The sequence below is a fragment of the Eumetopias jubatus genome, unplaced genomic scaffold (assembly GCF_037043125.1).
Source record: "Eumetopias jubatus isolate StellerSeaLion01/CBP00866 unplaced genomic scaffold, mEumJub1_p1.0 scaffold_14, whole genome shotgun sequence".
Taxonomy (NCBI): Eukaryota; Metazoa; Chordata; class Mammalia; order Carnivora; family Otariidae; genus Eumetopias; species Eumetopias jubatus.
The window spans coordinates 45,936,225-45,955,965 of record NW_028274820.1 but is presented as its reverse complement, the minus strand read 5'-3'; the positions used below and the strand labels follow the sequence as shown (position 1 = coordinate 45,955,965).

The 19,741-nt window shown below is 36.4% G+C and overlaps 1 protein-coding gene across 3 annotated transcripts in view; it reads left to right on the top strand.

Annotated features, from left to right (window-relative positions):
* The window catches only part of THSD7A (thrombospondin type 1 domain containing 7A), a 425,464-nt gene that overhangs the window by 342,801 nt on the left and 62,922 nt on the right, over positions 1-19,741 (top strand). For all 3 annotated transcript variants that reach the window (XM_088018343.1, XM_028119633.2, XM_088018342.1), the window contains 3 exons: positions 1,096-1,211; positions 11,240-11,372; positions 12,661-12,764. In XM_088018343.1, coding sequence (XP_087874469.1) covers positions 1,096-1,211; positions 11,240-11,372; positions 12,661-12,764 — 353 coding nt within the window. The remainder of the gene's footprint in view (positions 1-1,095; positions 1,212-11,239; positions 11,373-12,660; positions 12,765-19,741) is intronic.

Sequence of the window (19,741 nt, the reverse complement as noted above, 5' to 3'; positions counted from 1 at the left end):
TGAATTATGCTATTATGTTTTGTTGTCCTTAATATACATCCTCTTCTAGTGTTAATGCTAGTGGTCAGTATTTGACCACTAGCAATAGTAGAATCAGATCTTGAAGATACAGGGAAGAATTAGGAAACTTAAAAATCACTTAAGTATACAATCAACAAGACAGTATACTTAAAACTCTTACATCAGCTTCCTGTAGTTATCTTTTAAAAAGTGAAAACTCTTGTATAAAGACATTTCAGTGTTTTCTCATTATCCTTCTCTTGTGTTCTTAATAAATAATAGATGTTTGCTGTATTTTTGAAAATAATTTAATTTTACTGTAATTTGTCAAAAACAGAGTATTTTATTTTTCTTTGAATTACTGGTTGACTATTTTTGTTTTATTTATATTTACTCTTTTTGTCCCCAAAATATTTTAATTTATAAATATACTTAAAATCCCATAATTGGGATAATTTGAAACTGGGGACAACATGGAAGAAAAAATAAGAATAGAGACACTAAATGAAACCATGAGTAAAGCAAAAAACTGCTTATCATAATGCTCTATATACTTCTATTATTTTGTTATTATGAAATATATAGCTATAAATATCATCCTCTTTGAGCATGTCCTGTGTATTGGATGTCCTCCATTATAAATTTATTTTATGCCACACACATATTTTGTAAAAAGTGTAGGATAACCTGGAAACTTATAATCAACAATAAGCCGATTTACTTATACGAAGATGCAGAATTTGTCCTTAAATTAGTAATTTGAATTTCCACAAATTTCTTATAGAGCAAGTTAGAAAATATGTATGTATTAATGGAGAGATTTTTATAAGGGGATAAGGTATAATTATTACATTTTGTTCTAGTAGCACAATTACTATTATTAAATTTACACATCCTGCCTTGAGAAGCTTTATTGAGGTCTAGTTTGGAAGAATTAATTTAGTTGTAAAATTCTTAGCAAAAACAAATAGGAAGTTAAATAATACAGGTTGGTGACTGTTTAGCAATTTTAGTAATGAAAGATTTAAAGATACTAAGTTACCTGGTTTTTTGGGTTACCAAAGAGGCAAAATAATTTCCCTTTGCATTTTCTAGGTGTCCTGAAAGCCTTCGACCTGAAACAGTGAGGCCCTGTCTGCTTCCTTGTAGGAAGGACTGTATTGTGACACCATATAGTGACTGGACATCATGCCCCTCCTCATGTAAAGAAGGTATGAGCTACAGAGTGCTGAAGGCCACTCACCTAGAAAACACTCACCAGGCAGGACCTGCAAGTTCTTCTGGCTGAGCATGTTTGTGATTCTTACATGGGGCTGGGTAATCCTGGTTTGTCATGCATGCCATAAAATTCTAGTTTCCTTCTAGAAAATAGCACAGCTTTAAAGAACCAAACAAATGAGTTTTAAGCCAAAAACTGATTTAAGACTGTATGATGTAGATCAAAATGAATGGATCCTAGGCTTTATTATATTAATAAGATTTCCTTTAACATTAATTCTAAAAGAATGTATAGTATCCCTGTGTATTTCAAAAAGAATGTACAGCAATCTTATCAGTACTCATGGCTTCCAGCCCTCTTACTGGCAAGAAACAGATAGCCATGGGCCCAGATGCACCATAGATTCAATTATGCAGCCCCCAAGGTTGGGAATAAAGGAAAGAGAAAAATGGCCGGATTGTACCTCTTCCAGCACTTAGGTGCCATGAGGCATTTGCAGGATGAGGATTTGTTCCCAGTTTGGTTTGGTGTTGCTTTTATTACTTACAAAGACTCTTTAATATCATGGCAGACACTTTGATAATTCTTTGCCCTCCAGGATGGGGTCCTTTCTTATTGCTGCTGAGAAAGATATCAGTATCCTCCAGGTGACTTATGCAATACCTGAGCAAATTTTCTCTCAGTGTCACGGGTGATACTGTCTCTCTTTTTTTTTTTTTTTTTTAATTTTACTTTCCCAGCAAATACAGACAGTTTTTCTTAAATTTCTTTTATGCTTTTATTTTATTTATGCTTCTGGACTCTTACTAAAGAGATTCAATTAAGAATCAACTTCTAGGGGGGCCGGGGTGGCCCAGTTGGTTAAGCATCTGACTCTTGATTTTGGCTCAGGTCATGATCTCAGGGTCATGAGATCAGCCCCGTGTCCATGTTCCACACTCAGTGCAGCGCCTGCTTGAGATTCTCGCTCCCTCTGTCCTTTCCACCGTTTACTCTTTCTCTCTAAACAAGTGAAATCATTTAAAAAAAAGAAGAATCAACTTCTAGATTAACAACTATTTTAAATTGCCAAAAATTATTTAAATCCTTAAGATATTATATGAGATCATAAATTTAATGGAGTGTTTTTACAGTGTGATTATCATTTTATACAGTTAAAACATGAGTTCCTTTTTATGCTTTCTAAAAAATTTTAGGTACCTTTGAAACATCAAATAAAATTAAACCATAAAGTGAGCAAGGATATAAAATTTTGATTTTAAAGGTCTTTTAAGACATCTAAACATTAGGTTTTGGTGCAAGAAGTTTTAAACATTAATATTTTCAAAACAATGTTAATGGCATTAAACTTAGTCATAAAGCAGTGTCACTGACAATTTTTCCATTTTCCTCTCTTATTTTCTTAAAAACTAAATAACATATCATTTGGCTTGGTCATAATCAGCAACAGAATTGTACTTTATCAGTCAATATTTCTGTGGTAAATGTTAGTTATTCATCACTACAATAAAAAAGGTTATTTATTACATGGAATTCATGTACTTTCAAATTTTATTCTTACTGTTTTATACTTAATGTTCATGTTAGTATGAGATAAGGCCATTTACTAATAATTCCAAAATATGTGCAGTTACACTTATAATCGTGTAATTAATAAACTAACACCATTTTTAAGTGAAATTTTTGAAGGTGGGGAAAAACCTTTGCCTTTTTCTTATATTAAATATTTCTTTGTACTGAGTATTTTAAAATAAAACTTGAAATGCTCTAAAGTATTTCAAGGAAATAAAGTTGGAAAACACAAAATATTCCATTAAATTGAATCTAGGATAGTCACAAAAGTGAGGAATCGGGTAAATTTTTCTCATTTCTTTAGGTCTTCATTTGAAATTATTTTGGAATATTGGGATATATCCAGGTATTAGAAACTGGTTTAGTAGCCTATGAATTTTCTTCTCTAAGTTCTTAAAAATGCATTTATTTTATTATGTATTATATATAAAGAAACAAAAGATATAATTTAATTATAAAAATTCTATAATTTAAAATCAAATAATATAATTTTTATTTTGATTTCTGCTGATTTTTACAGTACTAAGAAAGTGATTTGTTCTTCTCTGACCATTTATAATTTTTTTAAAATTATGTGACAAACTATGATTACTTATATAAGGCCCTTTAAATAAAATTTAGCAGACAGATAAATAGACTGTAAATACTATGTACATGTTAATTAAATTAATACTCATCTGTATATATATGCATAAAAACTTACTGGATTTCTTATTTATTGATTCCTATATATAACTAGTACATTAATGGCCCTGTAGAGAAGACACAGTCCCTGACTTCAATGAAGGTTTTGATTTCATTTAAATTATAGAATAAAATAATACAAGTTCTAAAATGTAAAACTCTTCAATATAAACCAGATAATGTTAAGACTTGATAATAAGATTTAGTGGTAAAACAGAGCTGTAAGGAAGGGAAGAGGGAAATTATTGAGGGAACAAATAGTAGGGAAAGTCTTGTTGAAATGAAAGTGGAAGCAATCTTTTAAAAGAGGGAACACATAAAAGAATCCCAAGAGATGACCAAAAGCATCAGGAAAACTCTTGGATGACCATGTGAATGTGTGTTGTTTGAGAGGAAAATGACAACTAGCCCATTGGAGCCCAGAGGATAGGGAGAAAAATCAAGATGTGAAGTTGGAAAGAAGAATGGAGACAAGTTATGGAAGACCAAATTGGACTTATGTATAGCAGGACACAATTTTTAGTTTTTGGGCATACATGTAAGTAGTAGGTTTTATGGTATAATGGAATGAGTGGACTTTAAATCAGCAAATCTTGTTTGAACCCCTATCTTGGCCACTTAGCAGCCAGGTAAATTTATGCAAGATACTTAAGCTCTCCAAGCCTTGCTTATAACATCTATGAGTTGTTCTGTGGCACAAATGAGATAATATATGGTAAAGGGCTCTATGCTTTGTGAACCATGATTCAACTGACATATAATTTATTGGTTAGCCTTTTAATGATTGATTGATTTATCCATCCATCCATCCCATATTTTCTTTTTATTTAAGTTCCTATAGGAAATAACCTTCATGCTGCATGTGGTCAAAGTCTAGTGAATGTTTTTTTTAAAGATTTTATTTTTTTTTATTTGACAGAAAAAGAGTACACGAGAGAGGGAACACAAGCAGGGGTAGTGGGAGAGGGAGAAGCAGGCTTCCTGCTGAGCAGGCAGCCCGATGCGGGGCTCGATCCCAGGACTCTGGGATCATTACCTGAGCCAAAGGCAGACGCTTAACAACTGAACTACCCAGGTGCCCCTGTCTAGTGAATGTTTTAATTTGACTTACTAAATGCAGTCTTTCTTAGAAGTTTGTGTACCAGTGTGAGAAAAGTATTTAGATCATGATGAAGAAAAAAATGTGATTATTATTTGTTAAGTATTTGTTATGTTTAGTGATAATTATTTTTAAATGCTCATTATGTCATTAAAGATCATATATATTATTTTAAGCAATTATTCATTTTTTCTTTCTACAAAGATTTCTCAAATAAATATAATGTGCCAAGCATAATTTTAAATATAAAGGTTATAGCAGTAAATAAGGAAATCAATGTTCCTTGTTCTCAAGAAGTTTACAGTCTGGTGGTATGAGACCAGGCATTTAGTGATGGTTCTAATCTCTCAATGAGTATGAAGGATCAAGGCATAGGTGCAGGGGGATTGAGGAAAGAAAAGAAGATGTGACATCATCTTGGAGAATGCAAAAGCAGACAAGCTAATAACATGTAGAATTTCTAGGCAACATGGAGTGCCCACTTAGTTATGTCTTTAAAAAGGGATTGCTCAACACAGTTGTCATTGTTTCTCCAGCCATGTTCAGCTGCCTGAGTGCAGAAAAAGTGTAACCAAATAATTGGCTTTGATTAGAATTGGGGCTTTCCCAGGAGAGTACAAGGAAAAAAGAGAGGAACAGGGAATCAAGGGTGTTTTCAGAGGAGTCCTCATTGTAATAATGAAGTATAATCTAAGTTGGTTTGGGATGGAAGTGAGGTTGTGAAGGGAATGATAGATAATGAAAAAGTAATAAGGAAAGTGGACTGGCAGTCTCAATTGAGTTTGAAGAATTTTAGTAAAATGAGAACTGAAGCCATTGAACTGGAAGATTAGGAGGAATGACGGGAAAATAAGATGTTTTAAAATGAGAGTATGCAAGTACTAATGATAATAACATCAAGGGGTGAATGGAAAGCGCTAGTAATTGATTTGAAATGGAGGAAAAGGTCATTGAAGATGAGGAGGTACAGTAATTCAGAGCCCAGCACCTTGCATGGAATAACCGTGTGGTTGCCAAAGCCAGTAGAGTGGTGGCAGGGGTAGGAAGAGAAAGGATTTCATTGAGGGACATTCTACAGTTGTTAATTAATGAAATGTTGGTAGCTGGTGGCTACAAGGTGGATGGCTGATGGAATGTTGATGACAGAGGAGTTGGAGATTTTTAAAGATAAAAGGAGAAGAGAAGTCTAGGACATGGCTAGAATCAGCTTCCACTGGCAAAAAAATAGGAAGGAAACTTTCCAAGAAGAGATAGAAGATGAGAGACCATGTGTTCTAATGGGTGTCAAGGTGGAAAGATTAGAGGATGGAATAAAATGAGAAATTGAAAATCAGGTTACACAGGTAGGGAGTGCTGTGGGTCCAGATGATGATGGAAGACATGTGGGGGTGTCAGGAGGGGGGGTGGTAGCGGTGCTAGTTTCTTGTGGTGAGTGACAGATATGTGAGATATAGAATGAGTTTAGTTGGGCTGGTCTCTTGAAGGATTTAGTAACTGCTGTGAATTAAAATGCATGGTGCCACTAGGCTACTGTTCTCTCCCTGGAGCTCCCGAGTGGTGGTGGCCAAGGAGTGCAAGAATGCCAGCTCAGAAACCTGCTGTCCTGTGACAGGAAGCTCTCCGAGAGGCAGGGCTGTTTCAGTGGAGCGCAGGTCATCTCAGCAGGAGCAGGAGACCAGCCCTGCTTGTTCTACTTGGAAGCTCTGTACTGAACCTCATATAACAAAAGGCTTTCAGAAACCCTAAACCTAGGCACTCAGACTTTAAAAGAATAACTTTAATTGTGTATTGAGGAAATAAAGCCTAGGGGGTGGGAGAGGGTGTTGCTGTTGGACAACAGTGCCAAGATGCATTGTGGTCCTGGAGAAGCCTTTTCTGTTTTTGCCTATAGGACTGCCTTAACTGATAATAACAATACAGTGGTGTTATAGAAAACTAGCCTATTGTTGTAAGGGGAAAAAAAGCAATGACATGTGGTTAGGGTTTTGTTTTTGTTTTTTTTTTTTTTTCATTATTTGGTATGAAATGGGAATAATCCAAGCCTCAGTGAAATAACACTGATTTCAGCACACAATTAAAAATAGTAAATGGAGTTCTATGTTCAAGGATAGATAATAGCAACAGAAAATTAACTCAAGGATAGAGTGTTTTTTTTTTTAATTCTGCAGGTAAAGTCTAAATCTTATTAGAGTTTTAGACTTATGAAAATGTGGAGCCACCCTCCCTTTAAAAATCACTTTAGGGTGCCTGGATGGCTCAGATGGTTAAGCATCTGCCTTCGGCTCAGGTCATGATCCCAGGGACCTGGGATCAAGTCCCGCATCGGGCTCCCTGCTCCTTGGGAGTCTGCTTCTCCCTCCGCCCCCTCTCCCACCGTCTCTCATGAATAAATAAATAAAATCTTATAAAAAAAAAGGGGGGAAGAAAATTCTTTAAATAAATAAATAAATAAAATAAAAATCACTTTAAAGAGGTAAAGTTACACTGTAGTATTGCAGAAGATGGATTAGAATAGCTTAGCATGCCAGGAAGAACAAAAAGAATTATTTGAAATGTTATTCAGCCCTCTCTCAAGATGTGTCTTGAAAAATCAATGCCAATAAAGATCAGTATGGAGTAGAGAGTAGTTTTAATCCCCAAATCAATACACTTGTTAACTTTTTCCAAATTTTTATAAGTTTTACACAGGACTTTTCTTAAAAATAGGAAACATTCATGCATATAAATTACTTGTAACTATAATCTTAAAAATATCAATACTTTTGATTAAATAATAATTTTACTGTTCAAATTCTGTTCACTCCTTTTTTCTAAACTGCATTTATTGACTTGAGAGCTAGAAAGTATATTGCAGAGAAATCTATTCTATGCCCTGAAGCAATATGGCACTAGAATTACCCCCAAACGTATGAAAACTACCTTTACATTTTGCTTCTTGCATGAAACATTTCCCTTTCAATTTCCTAGCACTCTGCTGCTCCAGCCTGCCATTCATTCCCCATCTAGCTTAACAAATCTTAGTTTTGCCTGCCCTTTAAGTCCTCCCATCAAGTAAATTCTCTGGTGAAATTTATCTTGAATGTCTTAATCTGTAAAATGCTATGACTACATGAGAGATTGCATACCCTCTGAGTCTGTGTGCCTCATTATCACATAATTGTTTTCTGAATATCCAATCCCTTTTTTCTATTTCTATTCTAGATAGATATTTTCAAGTATAAACACTACAGGAATATTTCTCTATTTTCCCCATGTTTATTATTTCCAATGAAGAAAACGATCCCTTATTTTTTATTAATCCTCAGTGCACAAACTTCTTACCCAGGTGCTTCCTGCTATAAGGACGTGGATAAAAAGAAATAGAAGATGCTAACTAACAATCCAGTTGAGAAGTGAAATAAATGTGTGCTCATTCAGCAAATATTTATTAAATCCTTACCATGTGTGACTGGTGTTCTCCGTGCTAATACACAAAGATAAATGGAAACTATGCATGTCTATCAACCACATACAATAAATTGGGTGCAAATGCATACAGAAAACTATGAAGGTTGTAAAATTCCAAGTTTGCCAGCTCAAGTTATTAGTGAGAAACCATCCACTTTTCTTTTTAAATATGTGCTGTAGCTCTCCCTTTGTCTGCATTCTGATCTGAGGGCTCTATAACCTGGCTGAGCTCCACAGTGCTGTTTCTTTGAGTATACAAGTAATTTCCTAACTGAGATCTGAGAGTCAGCGCACCTCCCGGTGGATAGAAACATGGATATCATGACACTTCCTGTGTAACCCCATTAAACTTCCTCTGTCCGTGTTACATGTTTGGAATGTTCTCCTTTCATCAGCTCACAGTCTCTGTTCTGTGGGCTGCACGAGGTCAAGGTATTTGAACTTTTTTAAGAATAAGCAGATTGCCACTGTGGAATCAATTATGGAAGTGAAAAGAGTTATTGTGATCTTATATATCAAATACAAGCTTGTGGACGTTGTGATGAAAAGACACTAGAATGTTTCAGAGTTGTACCTGAGGTGAAATATTTGCTTTCAAGTCAAAAAATGAAGTAGGATTGAAACACTACCTGCTGCTTCTCAAACCTGAACAGCACTGCCTGTGTCCCAGGTGATAGTTAGTGACGAGGAGCTTTTGTGTATAAGGGGCCACTGAGGCTGAACTCATTGTCTCTTCCAGGTTGCAGATTCCTGGGTCTCAATTCCGTCTCTGTTGTCTGCCTGCAGGTAGAGAAGGGTTGGCGAGCTACTCACTATGAGAATCTTGACCATCCGGGAAACAAAGACCCGCTCCTCCATGTTCTTTCTTTCTTCCCTTGTTAAACAAACAACCACCTCCTTCCTCCCCCCAGTGTTAAACAAACGATAAGAATGAATATGTGGTTTGTATACTCTTTTAAAAAGATGAAAGACAGATCATAACATTAAAAAGAGAAGAAGAAGAGAAAGTGTAAAAGAAGGATGGAGTCAGGTAGTACATAGAGTTGGGGAAACGGGAGAGGAAGAGAAAAATTATACGATAAAGTCAAAGTTAAGGTAAGGTCTTGCAGGGGAAGAAAATAAGCCTTGAGATTCTGGTGAACAAAGCAAAAAATAGAAGCCTGTAAGAGGAACAGGGAATCAAAGTAAGAGTCTTAACAGATTGTCAAGGGAAACAAAATTTTCCTAGCTCTAAATTACTAGAGGAATTTATCACCTGGGCTTTAAAATAGGGGCCATTGGAACAACATAATGGATGGAGGCAGCATTAGCAATTTTATTAGAAGTCCCATTGACATTTCTTAGATCTTTCCTAGATAAATGATATTTAATATGTAGAGATTGCAACTGGCATTTAAAATGCTATTGTTACAATTAAAAAAAAGTCTTTGATAATATTTTCAAATGCTTTAATTCTCTGCTACCACTACCTCCAGCCCCCAATTCCCTACTTTATTACCTGTCATATTCTAATTATTCACTGAAATAGTTAATACAATCACTAGGAGTACGGGTTTCCCCCATAATGGGAATGATCTTAAAAATTTACATGTGAACCCTAGAATCTAAAATTGGGATAAGATATACAAGGTTGTCTATTCCAGTAGATCTCAAACTAACTCTTCATTCACAATTCCCTGGCAAGCTTTGTAAAAACCAGATTCCCAAATCCAGCCCCCAAAGATTCTGGCTTAGTAGTTCTGGGTATAGGCTGAGAAATCTGTTTTTGTTTTTATTTTCAGGGTTTTTTTTTTTTTTAAGATTTTATTTATTTATTTGACAGAGACACAGTGAGAGAGGGAACACAAGCAGGGGGGAGTGGGAGAGGGAGAAACAGACCTCCCGTGGAGGAGGGAGCCCCATGGGGGGACTCGATCCCAGGACCCTGGGATCATGACCTGAGCCAAAGGCAGACGCTTAAGGACTGATCCATCCAGGTGCCCCTTACTTTCAGTTTTTGAAAGAAATTCTCCTATGTAGTCAGACATTTAGGAATCTTTAATCTGATTCTTTCTTCCCTCTATTATGGAAATCTTCAGTCCACATTGCTGGGAGTCACTTGCCCAGACCATGTTGAGGGATACCCCGACTTCATGAGGAAAGATGTCCCTTATTAGAAAGTTCTAATTGTCAAATCACGTTTTCCTACTAACGCAATAACTTAGTTTCATTTAATTTTTTATTAAACATCCATTGTTAGGGACTGCTAGCCCTTCTAAATTTCTCTGTTCTTATATCTGCATATCACATATTTAATGATCTTGCAAAAAATGTAAATGCATCAGGGGGACTCTATTAAAATAATTCTTCAGGGAATTCTAATGTAAGTAAAATTGTGCCATGTGGTTGTTTGTCCTTAAAGGGTGTATATATTATAAATTAGAATATCTTTTATTAAAGTTGGCAAGTCTTGTACATTGTCTCTTTCAAATACTAAAATATTTGGACATCTTTAGATGAGTAATACTGTCAAGTTGATATCTTCATTGAAGGTAAATCTTAATTATTTCCATTGGTTTTTTTAAACATAATTTGGAGTTATTTACTTAGAGTAATTGGTACTCTGAATGCTTCTGTAAAAATTCTGTCTCTAAGAAACCACTTTCGTTTCACTACTTACAGCCCTGATGTTTAGAGTGTGACCTGCATTGAAGATCTTAGACTGTTTAACATGAATAATAAATGACTAGAATAATTTATGAGGTATGCATTTCAAATTAAGTGAATAACAAAGAAATAAAATTTCACATTAAAACATTGAATATAGTCTCCTAAGAAAGATTCATTAGAACTGTATGAGTCCCGTGTGGTAAACAGGACCGTGTGAAATGGCATAAAAATAAACTTAAGGTAGAGGAAGATAAATTAATTAGATCTGTCGTATTTCTCAAGGGGAAAGAAATATACAAAAGAGCAATTACTTTGTATCTGCACATTAGCAAGGCTAGTTGACTATGGAACTTTTTTCTCTGTTTTTCACATTTTGGAATATAACTTGGTTTGGTTCTCAGTATAAGGGTCTGGAGAATTTAGAAAATGATGAGACTAGATGAGACCTCTCGTTCAGGGATGTCAAAGCACATGTAGCTGGAAGCAATGTAATTTCTTCACACGGGCTGGTATTTGGAGATTGTTTTATCAGAGCAGGGTACAGCAGTTAAAAAGCTGCCTCATTCCAGGGGACTCCGGAGTCAGAAAGCAGTCTCGGCACCGGGTCATCATTCAGCTGCCAGCCAATGGAGGCAGGGACTGCACGGACCCGCTCTATGAAGAGAAAGTCTGTGAGGCCCCTCAGGTGTGCCAGAGCTACAGGTAATGGGATTAAAGGAGAACCATTGTAAGCCATGCACTGAGCAAATACTCCAAGACTGATTTCTTTCCAACGAGGAGAAAAGAAAGCCAAGGATGGTCCAGCCGGCTCGGTGGAGTTTGCGCTAGTTATGGCTGTGTGTACCATCTCTTGCCTCTTTATGGGAGCTGCCCTGTTACCAAAATTATCTCCAGGGAGACAAATATTTCTGTAAATTTCCAAATTGTGTCGCTAGCTCTAGGGATTGGAGTAAGTGTCTTACGGTGATATAAACTATAAGAAATTCAGAGAAATGGTTAATAATTATGAAACACATAAGCAGTTCTTTTCCTGGTAGAGGAAATAGCCTAAGCATTCCTCCCCTGACTCCAAAGAGCACCTGTTCTTCATAAATGCTGGCGTTCCAGTTCACAAAATGACATCTTTATTTCAGTGATCCTAATAAGATATCTGTGCTGCTCATTTGTGGCCCCCTCAAGGAGAATGCAGGTTATTCAAGATATATATCATCATCCTGATAATTATTAGGAAAATTTTTCCTCGTAACTGTTAAAAGAAAGCACCTAACTGAAACTTGATGTGGTATATAATTGCAATCTGATGACAGATGATATATTACGGCATTAACTGATGGAATGTGTGATCACAAAAGAAGATGAATCTGATGAATCTGATGGCAAATTTTCCATCTTATTTTCTCTGTATTTAATTCTGATATGACAAACAGTATAAATGCATGTTTACTCTGAACACTGACTGACAACTATCAGCCCCAAACTTATTTATTTCGGAGATTTGTTTTTGTAAAATATTATAATTGCAGTTTCTCAGTTACCCCTGCAATGCTAACCAAAAGATACCATACAGAAGACTCATGACTTGAATACAGTTTCATAATTCGAATATAAAATAAACATACCTTATTTAAATGGAATGCCTCACTTCTATTATCTGATACATCTGATGGCAGTCCTAATAAAATGTGACAAGTATCAACTATACTTCAATTTAAAAAAAGAAGGCTAAATGCCTCTATAGAGTTCATTTCTATAGAAATTGACAATGATGAACTTTTGTCTCCATGGCCATAGAAAGTACTTGTATAATACATTTAATGCTGCTTTTTACAATGTCTTGATAGAGATCCAAATTACATTTAGATAGGATGGAGCAGTGTGAAATATATTCCCACTAGTAGTGGTCAAAGTCATGTTTCCATGCCACCATCTCTCTGTGCTTTGCCTGGCATTTTCGCCTCCTCCCTATGAGGCTTCTGTTCTTTCCTTGCAGGTGGAAGACTCACAAATGGCGCAGGTGCCAGTTGGTCCCTTGGAGTGTGCGACAGGACAGCCCCGGAGCGCAGGAAGGTTGTGGGCCTGGACGCCAGGCAAGAGGTGGGAGGCTCCACTCCACACTTGATTGGCTTTCATTTCTCCATCACCACCCACTTAACCACTAGCTTTATGAGTCTGTCGCTCTGATGCCATGCACCATGCTTAGCGACCAGAGCGACAGACCTCAGTCCACTTCTACCCATTCCACCTGACACGGCAACATGGAAACTCATCCTTTTAAATTGTGTCCTTTGTTCTTGGACAGGAGCCTATAACTCCTCTGGTTGAATTTTTCCCTCATTCATATTTAGAAGATAACCAAAGCAAGCTCTTGAGAAGGTTAGGACTATACTGCACCCTGCAGCTTGTTTGGGATTTTTTGGTTAGTTTTTGGATCATGGCATTCCATAACAGTTTGCTTGTCCCCCTAACAGTCAATGAGATCCTTAAATCCTTGCCCATATGAACTATATATGTGCATGCATATAACATACTATAATTGGTTAACTTTCCAGAAATTCTCAGCAGTGACATTCCTAATGTTGCCATGGCTATGCCCAATCCTGTTCATACTCGGTACTGATTTTTAAATGGCAGATTTATTTACTCAAAACCTGCTATATGTGGACTGCAATCTGTCTGCATACTAAATAACATGGAATCTTGCAGAAATGAGTGACAGAAACGTTTCCAACATTTACTGGGTAGTGTGGTTATTTATGAGATATTGTGGATAATACATTCCAAGCTTTGGAACATGTTGTTTATACTCGTAGCAAGTTCAGCCTTTAGAGGATATGATTGTTTTTACTTATATTGACTTTGAGCATGTAAGTTCCTGCTACATACTTAAAATGTAGCTGACTATGTAATTAAACACACAGCCACCTTTTTTAATTCATAAAAATGTGTTTTGCCCCCTCATTTGTAGTCATGTATGTGGTGATGATGCAAAAGTCTAAACACACAGAATTCCAGTTTTCATCGATTTTGATCCTTGACAGTGAAAAGGTTGCTTTTTTAACTTGGGAATAACATCTTCTATTTTTATCATCGTCCTTTTGGAAATCTTTATTTGAAACCTAAAATTTAGTTTATAAAGAATATTAACTACCTAGCGATTTTTAGAATTTTATTTCATAAGCTTAATTTTCCTTATTTATCCTCCACCATCAGCTATGGCGAAAACATAACTATCTCCTATTACTGTTAGAGAGACTTAGGTACTTAGAATTGAAAGTCATTCTCCCCATTTCAAACCATGCATTGAGAAATTGAGTGATAAGAGAGCTTCTTGTTCTACCTTGCTCATTCCTCCTGAGCCAAGCATACAGCTGCATTCAATTCGGGCCCTATGTAGAGTTTATAATGAAGCAGGCTTGAGTTTGGGAATCAGGAAACGTGAGTTTTAGTCTAGTTCTTTCACTAACACAGGGTGAGGCTTGCTCATCCCCTCACCTTCCTGGGTCTCAGTTAATTTAAATGAAAAAAAAAAAAAGAGGGTTGGACCAAATGTTTTTTCAGGATTTTTCCAATTTTCGTATTCTACAGTCTATGCACAGATAATACCCAGGGATCAAAGTGTGAAATGAAGTTAGGTAAAACAGATGTAAGCCTTATTTTTATAAAATAGCACGGGAGGAAACCTGAGATATGGTAAAACAGCACAAGTGTGAAAACAGCTTCAGTTCCAAATTATTCCTTAACCACTGCACAACCGTGGTTCATTCATTTCCTCCCTCAGAGGCTGAGAACATAAAGATCCCCACAGTGGTTTGTACACAGTAAGTCTTCCTTCAGCATTAATTCCTTCCCCCTTCCAGTTAGATCATGGCCCCAGGGAATGTGCACAGAGGTCATGGTAGGCATAAAAGCAACATTATTGACATGGATCTTTTGGTTTTCAACACACAATCTGCATGGAAACTGTTCTTTTTGTGATTACTGGCAACGGTCTTATTTCCAAATCTGAAAACCTCTGTGCATTCCTCCTCCTGGGTGTGTCTACTTCATAGTATCTAATACTATCGCCTGCTCCCAGCATGAAAAGGGGAGTTTCCTCTAGCTTCCTTGAAGCTACTTTCTCCTGCCTTTCTCACTGTTCCATTCTTCATTTCCTGTTACTGGTGCCTTGTCCTCGGCCTGTACTTAAATAATATTTTCTCATCTTGGCATATTTGTCAGACAACTTACTCTATTTTAGCAATCTCTTCTATTCTCAGTATATCTGGGAAGAGAAAATTGCATTATAACAAATCATTTCTGCATAAATACATTCAGAAGAACCCCTTTGACTTCCATATGAAGATAGCCTTTTTCTTTGTTGCCTTGGGTGATTAAAGATGCTTTTGCTTTTTCTTAGAGCCTATATTCCTACAGAAACATGAAATGAGGAGAATTAAGAGTATAGAAATATCTTTTGCTAGTGGCAAAAAGGTAGAATTTTCTTCCTTTGATGGTCATGGCTGTTTTCAGAACTCTGCATGATTGACCTGTCAGATTCTTGCTGTTTTCATCTTTGTTCTTATCTGATAAGAGACTAAAATGCCAACTTGCGCTGTTTTTTTTTTGATGATTAGAATAATTATATGGTAAGGATTAGGATCAATCAGCAAAGACTATAGAGAAGCTACCCCCATCCTCTCCCATACATCAGACTTTCTTGTTTCAGTCACTGATTCAACTGTGTTTGAATTCAGAAGACTGTGTAGAAAGAGCCATGAATGTCAGCAAAAGATGCGTATGTTCAAGCCAAGGAGATTATATCCGGTTAGGGAAATGAGATCACCAGTAACATCACGAAACGAGTGGTAGTTAAAGACTGAAACTGATCCATTGCAAAAGCAATCATTTGAGGCTAAAGCACTGAAGAAAGACCTAAAGGATGGGCTGGGCCTTGACTTGTACCATAACATTAGAATAAGTAGGAAGGAGAGAAAATAAGATCAATTATACAAGCTCAGTATTTGGAGAAAGAAAAACAAAAACATTAAAAGCATTCACAGAAAATTGGGTAGTTTAAAGCTCCAGAGATGTGAGCTAGAGCCTGGGGTGAATTTGTAGAAGGCTATAAATGTCAGGATCAGTATTTTTGGCCTCGTTCAATAAGTGGTAGGAGCAAGGACCTGATGAAAGCACTGTTTTATCTGTCAGCATATACAGAATAAACTAGGAAGATAAGATGCGTGGGTCTGGATGCCAGCTAGCACAGAGTTGTAGCAATATGAGGCTGAAGTAATTGGGGCTCAGACTGGAACCACAGTAGTGGGAATGGGCAAAAATAAGTGGATTTTCAACATGCAGTAGAGGAAAATAACTTTAAGACTTAGTGGCAAACTATAGAAGCAGAGATAGAAATAAGTGACTCAAAGATGATCATATGGTCCTTTAACTCCAGTATTTTCAGCTTGAGAATAGTTGTAATATTGGTGAAAAGTCTTAGGTCTGAAAGAACTAATTTTAGAAATTATATTTTTTATATTGTGCATTAGAGATAATGGCACGGGAGCCAACTGGAAATATCCAGGTATGCATTGAAATGTAGAAATGTCACTCTAGAGATAGCTTAGGACAGCAGATAGAAATTTGGGTAGCATTTCCATAAAAGGATGTGTTGAAGCTGCAGATGTCTACAATATATTGTAATAAGAGGAAAGGTGGTTATTGTATTTTCCCATTAATAGGTCCCTTTTTTCTCTAACTTGTTTGCATTTGTATAATCTAAGCATTTCTTTTTACCTAAAGAACATGGCATTAGCTTTAAATTACTATTCCCTTGCTTGGGTCGGAACTGACACCATATGATCTAAAATATGAGATTGCTAACTTCACCACTGTATGATTCTGAAGATAAAATGTTTATCGCATGGCTTTTCTCCAACTCTTGGTCTAGACCAGCTGTCAGCAAACAGTGGCCTGTGCACCCAATCTCACCCACAGCCTGGGTATTTTTTTGTTTGTTTTTGTTGTTGTTCTATTTTTTGAATCTAAAGGTTTATTGGAACACAGGTGCACCCATTTCTTTACCTATGGCCTATGGCTGCTTCCATGAGAACGAGGCAAATTTGAGCAGGTTGTTTCAGAAACCATATGACCCACAGAGCCAAAAATATTTACTATCTAGTCCTTTACAGAAAAAGTTTGCTGACCCCTGATCTAAACTCTGAAGCCAGGTAATCAATAATAGAGTCACAACTTCTAATAGTACTGAGTAGTCATTACTCATTAGGATCAGAGAACCTCTGAAGTTCATCTGGTCACTTGGGAAGAAATTTTTCCATCCAAGTCAACATTAAAGGAACTATTTTAGTTATAAGAGAAGTGGACTTTAAACACTGTACAGGAGTAAAATATACACCTTTAGGATGAAATTGCAGCATTCTTTTGGGGAAGGGGTGAGAAATAAAACTTTGGCTCTAAAAGTTTATTAGTAAAAATATTTTTAAAAAAAGAGTTAAAGGTGAAAGCAGATAATACATGGGATATGGAAGACAAGAGAGAAGACCCTCATAATTCCCCTGTCTAGAAGCTCATAAATCATACCTGAGAACTGGACAGTAAGAGTTCATTTACTAAGTATGCATAGAAAGGACACAATGTGCGTGTCTCATACAGTATGCACCACTCAGCAGAACATTTACAAGGTCACCTATTATGATTCAGATTTTCTCAAGTGACTTAAACCTTGCACAGGAGTAGAACAATAGAACTCTAAATTCTCTTTTACCAGCTTACTTGCCAACCGTCCTGAGTCTCCTCTTTTCCAGTCACCTACACCTACTTTTAGCCATAAAGTGGCCATTATGGACAGACTTTCATTTTTGCTATTAATAGTGTAATTGTTCCAATTGTAGGAATTATCTATGTTGATACACTGTGAAGGATTTGGGAAGCAATTATGTTGCCAGAGTCTCTTTAACAAATGACTGTCACTGCTTACCATCCCAGCATCAACACTCACTATAAAGCAAATTAGTGAGAATCAGCCTTACTCAGAAATGAGTTAGAATGACACGGATGGAAGAATATAGGAAGATTCTACTCCAATCAAGTAAATGCAGTCTTGACCAAAGCTACGTCCTCTATATTTCAGAACTATGTGAAAATGCTTTCAGAAGTATTACATCAGAACATAAGAGCTTTAAAAGAAAATTGATATGTTCTGAAACTTTGAACATGTTTATTTATGACCCAATCCCATTACATTTTAAAGGAAAAGTAAAATAATGGTGAAGGGAAATTTTGTATCGAGCATTCCCAGAATCACATAATTTTTGCCCAGTCTCCTGTAAATTGAATTAGCTACTCTGCTACAAAACAGGATGTTTTCCTTAAGTTTATCCAGTGTATCTCTTAAAAAAAAATTAGAAATCCTGTATAAAATAAGTGCTTAAAACTTTGTGTTGATAGGTGTATCAGACTTCTTAGGCTGCTATAACAAAACTCTATAGACTGGGTGGCTTAAACAGAAAAATATATCTCTCTCAAGTCTGGAGGCTGGAAAGTCCAAATCAAGCTGCCGGCCAATTCTGCTTCTGGTAAGATCTCTCTTTCTGACTTGCAGATGATTGCTTTCTTGCTATGTCCTCACATGGCAGAGAGAGGGAGAGAGCAAGCTCTCTGGTCTCTCCTTCTAAAGGTATTAACCTCATGATGAGGACCCCACCCTCATGACCTCATCTCTGCCTGATTACTTCCTGAAAGCTACATCTCCAAATGCTATCACGTTGGAGGTTCACACCTCCAGGGACACAGTTCAGTCCATAGCAATAACGAAGGGCCAGTGTCTTGAACAAAAAATCCCTATTCCACTGTACACAGCTGTAAGCTTGTGGATAATAGCTCTCTCAGAAAGCTGTGAGAACAGGTTAACGCCAGTCCCTAAAAGCCAGTTCAAACTTCCTGAATATCATTCAGGGCAATGCATTCTTTCATAAAACAGGTATTGAATACATGTCACATGTCGCCTCTTGCCTACATGGCGGTGGACCCAGACTGTCAAGAGAAAAAAAGTATATAATAAATAGTTTTCACTTATTTCTTAGGGTAGGTAATATTCTATGGGTATACATGTTAAGCATATTAGTAATACGTTAGTAATGTGTATATACAATAACCACTAAAGAATTAAGAAAAGATAAAAAGAGGTAACCACTGATAGGGCATAGTGACAGAGGAAATGACCTTTAAATCTAGGATGACAAAAGCAGAAAGGCACAAAATAAAATCTGTACATGTAAGGAACTGTGCATTGAGCACTTTGCCTGTAGTTCCTGTGAGTGAGTTGGAGGCAAAGGGCCATGCTCAGGAGGATTGGAGTACTAGAAGGGGGGCCAGGAGAGGAGGAGAGGGAGAAGGAATATTGTCGCAATAGGAAATTAGACACAATGAAGAATTTTAGCAAGGCTTTGGATATTGAGAATGGTATGGTCCAAAAAATCTTACACATGGTGTAAGAAATAAAGAAAGGAGAGCTATTTTAAAGAAGGAATTTGGCAACTTTAATACTAGAATCATTCTTAAATGTTATAGGGAAATTTTAGAGGGCCTTTGAAAAAGGCATCTTTCCTATGATATTGTCAATAAAAGAAATGGAACTAACATGAAATTACTTTCACATTCTATTTAATTTTTAGGTGAATAGACACTTATATTGGCTTCATACTATTTGAGTCACTTGTATATAAACTTTTAATAGAACAGTAATTTCTGCTGTCTTTTCTCTCTGATTGCATGTCTACAGTTTGGATGGCATTTAGAAGGCTAACTTACAGCATATGAGTCAGTGACTAGATCATTGAAACCTGGCCATAATAGCTACAACTAGACTTACCATTAGAGTTGTACTCAAAATTAAATGCATAGCTCATAGTAATAACAATTTGGGACAATTTACTTATTTTTTTCTCTCTGTCTGCCCTAAGGGGCAAGATCAGTCACTACTTCTTAAAATGTATATGTATTATTCCAGTGTTTATTACCTTATGACACATTTATACCACGAGTATGATGTAAATGTATCATGGGTTAGATGCTGA